Source organism: Clarias gariepinus, chromosome 2 (genome assembly GCF_024256425.1).
Source record: "Clarias gariepinus isolate MV-2021 ecotype Netherlands chromosome 2, CGAR_prim_01v2, whole genome shotgun sequence".
NCBI lineage: Eukaryota > Metazoa > Chordata > Actinopteri > Siluriformes > Clariidae > Clarias > Clarias gariepinus.
The window spans coordinates 26,062,094-26,072,132 of NC_071101.1; the positions used below are offsets into that span (position 1 = coordinate 26,062,094).

Genomic DNA, 10,039 nt, shown 5'->3' on the forward strand with positions numbered 1-10,039 from the left:
CATGCTTGGTGGGTTCCCTCTGGGTGTTTCAGTTTTCTCCAACAGTCCAAAGGCATACAGATTAGGCTAATTGGCATTTCTTAAATTCCCCATAGTGTGTGGAAAAGTTGTAGTAGGTAACAACTCCTGTAGTTGATTGAAACCCCATCCAGGGTATCCCCTGAGTATCCCTAAGTCTCCTGGGATAGGATCCAGCCCCCCATGACTCTGTTAACAGGATAAGGTGGTACAGTATTGACAATGAGTGAGTGAGTGAGTGATTAAGTGAGTGAGCATATTGATAAGTCACAATGTCCTGTGGGCTTATAAGACAAAGCTTGAGTTTTTTGAGAAGTGAGCTGTATGTTCACAGATGCAAAAATTAGGTTTTTATAGGAAAAACACTCTACATAGTATGAAACATGGAGAAGACTCAGTGATGTTTTGGGGCTGCTTTGCTGTGTCTAGCACAGGTTGTCTTAAATCTGTGTAGTGAATCTCATGACAGGCATTTTGGAGCAAAAAAGTACTATCTATTAAACAGCCCAGTCTTAGTCACAGGCCATGAGGCATAATAATTTTATAATTATTATGTAACTTGCTTTTAAAAGCTGTTTAACATGAGGAACACCAGCAGGAGAAATAAATGCACAGCAAAACACTTTCAAAACATTGTAGTCTTATACAATTTAAAATGTGATTAAAAACAGAAAATCATTTTTATAACAGCGTAATATTTTTAATGCAAATGCAAAGTACTTAAGATGCATTTTTTTATATATAAATGTGTTTAAAATTTGCTTAATTATTTTTATTATTAAAAAAATTATAATATATGCTTCAGAAAATGTTAATATATGCATCAGAAATACCCATAACAAAAAGTCAACATACTCATTTACTGTAGGTATAGTACGGTATGTTCAGGGTCAGAAAAAATTTGCCTTCTTGTACTGTTTGTCTTACATTACTGTTAGTATAAAATGATTCATACAAAATTAGCTTAAAAACCTATTTATTCCAAATTGCATAAGACATTATTTTAGTGTTATAGGTTAACCTTTATCATGTAAACATGCAATCTAGACACACACAGACCCAAGGCGGGAATCAAACCCACAACCCTGGAGCTGCGAGGTTATAACACTATGCCATCATCTTTAGCATAATTATGTAAATTCAATTAACCTTTAGCATAATTATGCTACTTAGAATTTTTTTAATTAAATGTGAAAAGAGACAAAATCAACAATACATTGTTTGGTTTAATGACTTTTATGTAATTATAAAATTTATGGAATAATACAATCAAGTAATTCAGACATTCTTAGTAAGTTCAACATAGTAAGTTTTGTGGTGGTGTTGTATAAAAGAACATTCAGAAAAGTTGAAAAAATTACTCAAAATGAGGTATATGCTTTAGTTCATCTGTTTCTGATAATGCTGTGCTTTGTTTCAAATGAAAAAAAAAAAAATGAAATCCATACAACATTGTATAGTAAAAATTGTAACTTATAGGCTAGTACTAACGCTAGTAATATAACTTGTATGTTAGATTTAGAAATGAAAAAGTAAGGTAGTAATATTTATATATATATTGTATACTGTATATACAATATACAATATACTGTGTATTTATATAAAACACAACTTTATATATTTAGAGTACTATATTTAAAAAATATATAATTACAATGCTACACATTATTCATTTTTTTCTTTTAAAATGTTGTAAAATGCTGCGAAAGATATTTTAATGTATAGATGTTTATATTTGTCTATTTAGCATAACATTCAGTTTGTCTTGTACCATAACATGTGCTAATAATTCCAAGTGCTATGGGTTGATGAAAATAAGAACAGAAAATTCATTAGGATATGCCAAAGTGTATACCCTGCCCAGAAAACACAGAACCACTCTTGCTCAAGGTGAGTTTTATGAACATTTACATTGTCATCCTGAAATATGCTCATTCCACGAATAAAAATAATAATAATGGGATAACCTGGTCATCACAGTACATTCAAGTAGTCAGTACTTTTATTGTCTTCGAACCCTAACACACTCTGGAACAGGGTCAATCAGACCACAGGACCTTTTTCCATACCATAAAGTCCAATCTTTATGCTCCAGAGCAAATTGAAGTTTTTTTTATTAGTCACACTAACAAGTGGTTTATTTTTGGCCAAACAGCTGTTTATTCCCAATCCTGTCAGTTCTCTATGCACTGTGTGTGTGTGGAAATGCTCGACGTTCACTATCTTTAGTTTAAGGTCATTCATGATATTTTTTCCTCAAGCACATTTCTTTCACAAAGTTAACCATTCTTCTAGGTTTTAATAATGTGTTGAACAGTCCTCAACCCAATTTCATTTTTTTTTATTTCCTTCGTTGTTTTCACTGCTTGATGGATACCAGCAATCTGATCCTTTTGAAACAAACATCTTTTCTACAACCACAGGATACAGCTTCTAATATGGTTGTTAATTGAGTGAATTTTTTTTATTGCATCAGTTAGGATAAAAAGACTTATTGCCAATTGGAGCATATCAATCACTGCAGTAATTATCCAATTAAAGGCTTGTTAGGATTTGTGTACTTTGTATAGACCTGTCTATATATAAAGAATTTCCATTTAAAAAGTTCTCAGATTGCTTACTGTAATATTGTAGGGTTGCTATAGTAAATAAAGTATAACAGTTTGTGCAAACAAAGCTAATATTTTAACAATTATATGTGCATAAAATGGTTGATGATATAGGGTAAAAACACTGACATAAACACTGATGAGTAAATATACTGTAAGTAAACTATAGTCATTGACTACTTTCCTGTTGCTTCAAGTCATATTAACCTATATCACGACTGCACAAAATAAAAAGTGCTGTTATACAAACCTTGGTCACAATATGTGCCAGTGGATAGTTTACCACAGTGCTTTATATACAGCCAAAGGTAAACAGAACGAGCAGCACCACCAGGACATGGGCATTTCTCAAAGACTCAGCAGAGCTCTCTGTACATTCATTCTGCTCTTTCTTTCCCTCGTCTTTTTTGTCTTCAGTGTCTACTGTGTGTGTTGGCGCCACACTGTCACAGCGCTCACCCTCATACCCTTCGTAGCAGTGGCAGTAGAACCTTTTTGCCAGTTGTTGCAGTTCATGCTTAGAATGCCAGCCAGTGACAGTAAATGTGCCATTGCGGTTTGAGTGAATGCGGTAACTGGTACGGCTCAGATGCAAGAAATGTGGTGCCCGTGGGTCTTTCCGTACACAGCGACCGTTGGACTGGCACAGGTGTTCACTGCACACTTCAGCTGCCCGGGTCACGTTGGTGATGTACTGGCCCAGTCTGTAGCTTAAAAATGTTTTCACCCTAGAGCAGTTTTGCTGCAATGACATGTTAAAAACCAGTTAATTAAGACTTTTCTTTTAAGATCACTGGCCCAATACACAGTCTAATACACATAATGGATACAAAGAGAATGGAATTTTTATTTATATATATTTTTTGACTCTAGGGTAATAAATGTTTTGTGCAAGTACACTACCGTCATAGTCATCCATCACATCTGCTCCCAGAATTGATTAGATTTACCATAATCAATTTTTCTACTTATTTTATTTTCCTGTGCTACTGGCACGACCAGATTACTTCAGCTCAGAGCACTCATTTTCAACCTGCCTCTGGCTGACTTTTGTCAGCTAAACTTTTCTACTGGTACTTACAGTAGAGTCATTTGAAAGTCATTTCAGTCCAGCACACAGGCATTTCCATCTGACACTTTCTTCCAGATCTTTCCTTCACTTCAACAGTTCAATGTAACTGCTTTCAATGCCTGCTAATATCTTAATGATATTGCAGGCATTGAAAATTGTGAGCTGGGAGTGTTTTTATTTTGCTTACAACCTTTCTTTCCTTTGTAACTGAACCCATGGTTTTTAAGGGGTTATCATGAGGTTTAAAAATGAAAATTCATTATGCACTAGAATTGTTATTCTTAATGAAAGTTCTAGGTTTGTTAAATGAGTTATATTAAGTCCATTAATGCCTAACAAGTCTTTACAACTGTTACTGTGACAAAAAATGTACACATGGCACAATTTATTTAACATTGACATTTAAACAGCATGTTGGGGTTTTTAATACAGTAGTTCGAAAAAAATAGTTTTAAACAATGTTTACTTGTTTTGCTGAAAAAAAAAAATGGAATTATGTGCTTTTGTGTTTTCCCTACCACTGTAAGTGAATCTAGTGATGTCTTAAAGGCATTGAATAACATTGGAAAGAACACCCATTAAAGTCACTTACTCTAGAAGAAGTGAGGTTAAGGTCGCCCCAGATCACAAAGCCTGAAGCACCTAAAGCAGCACTTTCCCCTATTGTGTGTATTAAATCCTTCTGTAAAACACAATAAAATGCCATCACAATAAGTTTGCTGTATGATAAAGTAGACATGCTCCACCATGCTCTATCAGAATGTAAGGGTCAGAATACTTCAGACTTTCCTCTAATAAGTTAAGTACCTCCTAAAGCATATTACCATTCACAATTTTACCACTGTCATTTACCTGTTCATTATTTATAACTGATTGTTTTCCTGTGTTTGCAAAAACTTTATATTAATTGCAGAACATCATTCTTGAATAAACTAAGGAATGCTCAATGTTTCACCACAAGAGGGTGCACTTAGTTTTAGCTTTCCTGGTATGCATGCAATACAAGTAAATCTGGAAATTAGTACAGTATGAATGCATGGATGCAGTCCCACTTCTGTGCTGTGTTATGGCTTTAATCAATAAATCTAGGCAGAGTTTATAGCTGAGGTTAGGGAATAGAATAACACAGTTAACAATGGTACACTGGGAATACCCATACATAGTAAATCAGGAAATAATTAAAAACAGGTTAAACACAAATTAATTTAAATTCGGACAGGAAAATATCAAGGGTCACTTACAAGAGTGCAAAGTTAAAAGAGAAAATGTGACTCTGTAATGACAGACACGGTTTTTTGTTTTATCTGGCTGTATTAAGTAAAAGACATAACACCAACATGTTAGAGGAAAATATATAAAAAATATATAAAAAACAGAATCAGTGAGTTGGAAAAGGATCACCCCCTTGTACCAGTATGTTGTTGGACCACCCTTTGCTTTAAATACAGCTGTTAGACTGTTGGGATATGCCACTACTAACTTTGCACATCTAGACTTTGCACTATTTGGCCACTCTATTCTTTTCTTTTTCTTTTTTTTTGCAGAACGATTTGAGTTGAGTTAAATTTGATGGTAATGATTTGTGGACTGCAGTCTTCAAGTCCTTCCACAGATTTTTAATAGGGTTTTAATCTGCGCTTTGCCTAGGCCATACAAGGACATTTGCTTTTTTCTACTTTTACCACTGTTGGTGCTTTGGGCCATTGCCATGTTGGAAGATATCAGTCCCTGGTGCAAAGAAACACCCCATTTTTGGATGGTGAGCTGTATTGATTTGGTGTTGTGGCCAAATAATAAAATTTTACCATAACATATTTTTCCATCTTTGAATCTTTAAGATGTAATTCTTGGCCTTTCTTGAGGGGTGCCTTTTTTCTAGCAATGCTCCCATTTATTTATTAATTTCTTTAATTATTCTTTTGACTTGTGCTTGTGTACAACTCTATTCCAGAGATCTATTGGCAGTGCCTTGCCACCCATAGTTGATTGTTTGCTTCAGGGACTGAAATACTAAAAAGGTGGTTAGTTTCACCTGATTAAATTAAAGTTAAGTCATTTTTAGAAGGGGGTGTGACCCTTGCCCAACTCAATGATTCTGTTTTTTTTTTCTATTTTCTTCCAACAGGTTGGATTTATATTTTTACTTGAATGTTAAAGGTGGCACTAAATATATACAGCTAGATATCAAATTAAAATTTTACTTGGGCAATTCTGCAAAGAAAATTGGGCAAATACATGTACTTCAAAATCTTGAAGTGCGAAGTAAGGAGAGACATATTCCAAAAGACTAAACTGGAACAAGGAAGTAATCCTTTTCAAACCCAGTGTTTTATATCTTCCATTTGGGTGTTAAAAGTTGCATTAAGTAAATACAGCTCCATCCATTTAGGAAGTTCTGTAGTCCAACTAGAGACCATGGAGGCCAATAGTTATCATTGTATTCCCATTATTACAACAGCTGTAGGACCTCCAGACAACATTTACCACTTAGGGCAATTTAGGAATGCCAATTAGCCTAATCTGCATGTCTGTGAACTGTGGGCAGAAACCGGAGGACTCGGAGGAACTGGATAAAACAAAAACTGTGTCTGTCTTCATTTTAGGCTGCAAAGCAACAAAATGTCATTCTTTTAAAGGGTAGTGATTCTTCTCTATAGTGGCTGTAAATCATTTTATTATTACTATTAAATTATTACTTTCCTTATTTGGATTTATTAATCAGATTTACACTTTAGATTCTTCTTTTTCTTCTTTTTTGTCTTTCGGCTGTTCCCTTTCAGGGGTCGCCATAGCGAATCATTTGCCTCCATCTAACCCTATCCTCTGCATCCTCTTCTCTCACACCAACTAACTTTATGTCCTCTCTCACTGCATCCATAAATCCTCTTTGGTCGATTGATTGTTGCTAATTAATTAAATGCACAATGCATTATACAAATATGTGTTGTATTATGTATTTCAAATGGTCCAGCCTTGGTCCTGGAATACCATATCATAAGCACGTTAGGTTTTCCTTGCTCTAACACAACTGATCCCATAAAACAACTAATTTATTAACAGTTCCTTCTAAATGAAGGTGACTGTGTTAGAGCCAGGAAAAAAATAATTGTATTCTCCAGGATCAGGGTCAGGATCCCATTTATACTGTATGCTTGAAGCAGTATATGTATTTACCTGTGTTAGGAATGTCATGGCTTCATCCCTGTAACCAAGCCTTGTGTACACAAAAGTGGGCAGCTCGTAGGGCAGTGAAGTCATAGAAGCCAGCCTTAGAGACTCTAGTACCCTATTCTGGCAGAAGTGCAGGTTGCGAACGCTGTCCATGTGGTCTTTACGGATTGCCATTGCAGGAAAGAGTGCAGTACTGCTGTTCCACAACCATAAGAGTTCATCATTGCGCGTGCTCTCCATCATGGGGCAGTAGCCACTGTAATTGTGTATGTGCACATTGTAGTTATGGCAGTCTGGATAAAGGTAGAAGCCCCAAAGGCCTTTTGGTCGGGCTCGTATGCCAAGCTCCAGTGTGCCCTGCATAAATTCCATGGCACTCTTTTCAAAGCGTAGACGCGCTAGTTCCTCTATCTGATCATCCGTCACATTGATATAGGCTCGAGAGACAAGTTCACGTGAGCGTTGTCGATAAATGTCCTTTCTCTGCCAGTTGCGGGTCCACTGAGGCCTCCAGTACTCCCAGTCAATGACGGCTAGACCTTGGAAATCTTCTGAGGGAATGAAGTGTGCAATATCTTTGCTAGCTTTGCTGAGGTGAGCTTCTAGACTGCAGTTCTGAGGAAGGCCTCCATTCACTGCTTCACCTTGCTCTGTGTAAAATGGGTAGTAACCCAGACGATTTGGGTAGAAAATAGTGACATCTTGACCTGTATGGACAGCTCGTGGACTGCCACTAATGTGAAAAAGGTCCAGACTGATGTTCATGTTGTATTTGACGGCACACAAGTCAAGTGGTGCATTCCATGCAGCCAAGAATGGCTTGCGGCCCACCAGGGGCAGCTTGGCAGGTTTATGGATGAACGTAGCATGCAAGAGTAATGGCAAGGAAAGGACAAGGACACAAGCGACAGGCAGGGCTTGATGCAAGGCCCCACAGGGCACACCGGGCATCCTGCTTTCTCTCTCACCAAAGAGAACTGTCAGTCATCCTATGAGCAATGACAGGGACAGGATTAGAGATTAATGGGATGAAAATGGTCTTGAGCAGAAAGCAAAAGAACAATGGAGTGGGTTTTTTGGGGGCCTGTTGTCGCTTTAACTGTTATTTAGCAGTTAAATTATTTAGCAGAGGATTTTCGTCTGCAACCAAAACATGGTAAGCTGACCATCAGAGTAATAAGCACCTCCAACCACAAATACACACCAGCATGGCAGCCACATACCCATAATCATAGCTGCCCTTGCCAGAAGCCTGTCTAAAAACTGGAGCTTTAGTGAGATCTCTCCCAACACATGGTGGCATTCATAAGGAATTGCCACATATTCGAGGCCCATTATTATGTTTTTTTATGTTGTGATTCTTTTCTACAATGGGGGTGTTACGTCTGCACATAAAAATAATGGAAAAAATAATAATTAAAAAAGATTATTCTATAATAAGTTGCAAAAGTTTGTTATTTTAGGTGATGTTGCAACTAAGGTGGTTTCAATACATCGTCAATACATTGGGTAAAAGTGAGTTTAATGGAACATTAACAAACGATTTACAACCTTTACCTATGTATGGAATCATCCTGTAGTAACCATGGTGATAATAACATGTAGTCGGATATTATTAATGGCAGTCATCAGCTAAATCAATAGTTAAATGTGGGGTTCAGGACAAAATACTACAGATGAAGTCAGGCTGCTGATCACGGGGTGGTTATTTAGTGGGATGGAAAAAGTTTAGCTAAAGGCATTGAAACTTCCCCCTTCATGGCATCTGTCCCATGCCATGAGGGGGAAAAAGTAAACCACATCCTCAGGAACAAGCTCTCAAGATTCTAAACTTGTGCTCCTAATATTCTTATATATTCAACAACTCTAGGATACCAAAACAAAGTATATAGAATTGCAACACAGTTGGTGTTGGAAAGATGCATTTATCTCGGAGCCTTCTAAAAACCTCATCTGTCTCTGGTTGGAATTATGCTAGATGTAATTATGTAAATGTTTTTTTTAATAAAAAAATTTCAGTCAATGTCTTTAGAGAAACCACATACATCACAGACCATAGTTCCAATGACCCGATAGAAACACTACAGATCATCATTCAGCTTGGAAATATGGGGCCATTATGGAATATGGAATAAGTAATATGGAATGGTTTCCACAAGTGAAAGCAGCTGGTTTTTAATAACCCAAACATAAGGCTCACTTTAGGAAAAGGGGTTTAGTATGAAATACATGAGCAGAGCTGCAGTGTAAGCATCCTTCAATAACAATATTGGCTCTGTGCATAGATAATTAGGTACAATTTCAGTTAGTGTACATTCTCATAAACATAAGGTAACTGTAATTTTTTCCCACTGGTATAAGTCAAATATTGCCCCAGGATTTTTCATCTATGTGGTGGTTGAAACCTTAGATGTGAAATGATCAAAGTCACCGTATAGCCTAATCAAATTTCCACTGTTAACCTGAGGTCATGAAAAGACTTGCTCGCACTTACAGTAACAAGGGATCTTATGGCTCAGCTTCAACAGTATACTTTGTTCATAACTACTTTTAAAGAGTACAGCTGCAATATATTGTATAAAGATAGCTTAAAATACAGTCAAGAAAATAATAGCTTAAATATTTTAACTGTCTTTATGTTGTAACACACGTAAAACTGTAGTCTACATGGAAAAAAAATCCAATGCTGATTAAACTCATCCAGAGTTCATTTGAGTCCAACTGGACGTATATAAACACTGTAGAGTGTTAACTCATCACTGGTGATCTTGCTATGTGGAAACGCTTAAGCTTGAAGGTTTACCTGTTTTACCTCCAGTTTATCTTTTTAACAACAAGGCAGTGTGTATGTGTGTGTGTGCGCGCAAGAGTACTCACTCAAAGTTTCTGCAAGTCTGTTTCAGCACCACTGCCCTGTGCACACATTACATTGCCCCTTCCGTGTCCCCAGCATGTGAACATGCTTTCTGCCGCACAATTCATACACCCCTCTTTTATATACAAAGGCAGAGAATAGGCGAGTGAAAAAGGGAGAGTTTCCTGAGAAGGAGGAGAAAACAACCACTGAGAGTCAAGGGAAGGGAACCACAACACTATGATTAACATAGAGAGGAGGAGGAGAGAGAGAGAGAGAGAGAGAGATATTGCATTGACTATTTAAGTAAGATTA

At 36.7% G+C, this 10,039-nt stretch overlaps 1 protein-coding gene across 1 annotated transcript; it reads right to left on the reverse strand.

Moving 5' to 3' along the window:
• Window positions 1–1,657: 1,657 nt before the first annotated feature.
• Window positions 1,658–9,828, reverse strand: LOC128544971 (hyaluronidase-4-like). The gene is made up of 4 exons (XM_053515287.1): window positions 9,748–9,828; window positions 6,874–7,859; window positions 4,292–4,381; window positions 1,658–3,369 (listed from the first exon to the last, which is right to left on the reverse strand). The coding sequence occupies exons 2-4, from the start codon at window positions 7,819–7,821 to the stop codon at window positions 2,920–2,922; spliced, it is 1,488 nt and encodes a 495-aa protein (XP_053371262.1). The 5' UTR covers window positions 7,822–7,859; window positions 9,748–9,828; the 3' UTR covers window positions 1,658–2,919.
• Between the last annotated feature and the right edge of the window lie 211 nt (window positions 9,829–10,039).

What these genes read in the sequence shown, in the direction of transcription:
- LOC128544971 (XM_053515287.1), bottom strand. Translation starts at nt 7,821, where the DNA reads ATGCCCGGTGTGCCCTGTGGGGCCTTGCATCAAGCCCTGCCTGTCGCT. An exon ending in CCATGACATTCCTAACACAG is followed by an intron (nt 4,382 to 6,873) that starts GTAAATACATAT and finishes TGTGTTTTACAG; the next exon opens with AAGGATTTAATACACACAAT. An exon ending in TTAACCTCACTTCTTCTAGA is followed by an intron (nt 3,370 to 4,291) that starts GTAAGTGACTTT and finishes ATGTCATTGCAG; the next exon opens with CAAAACTGCTCTAGGGTGAA.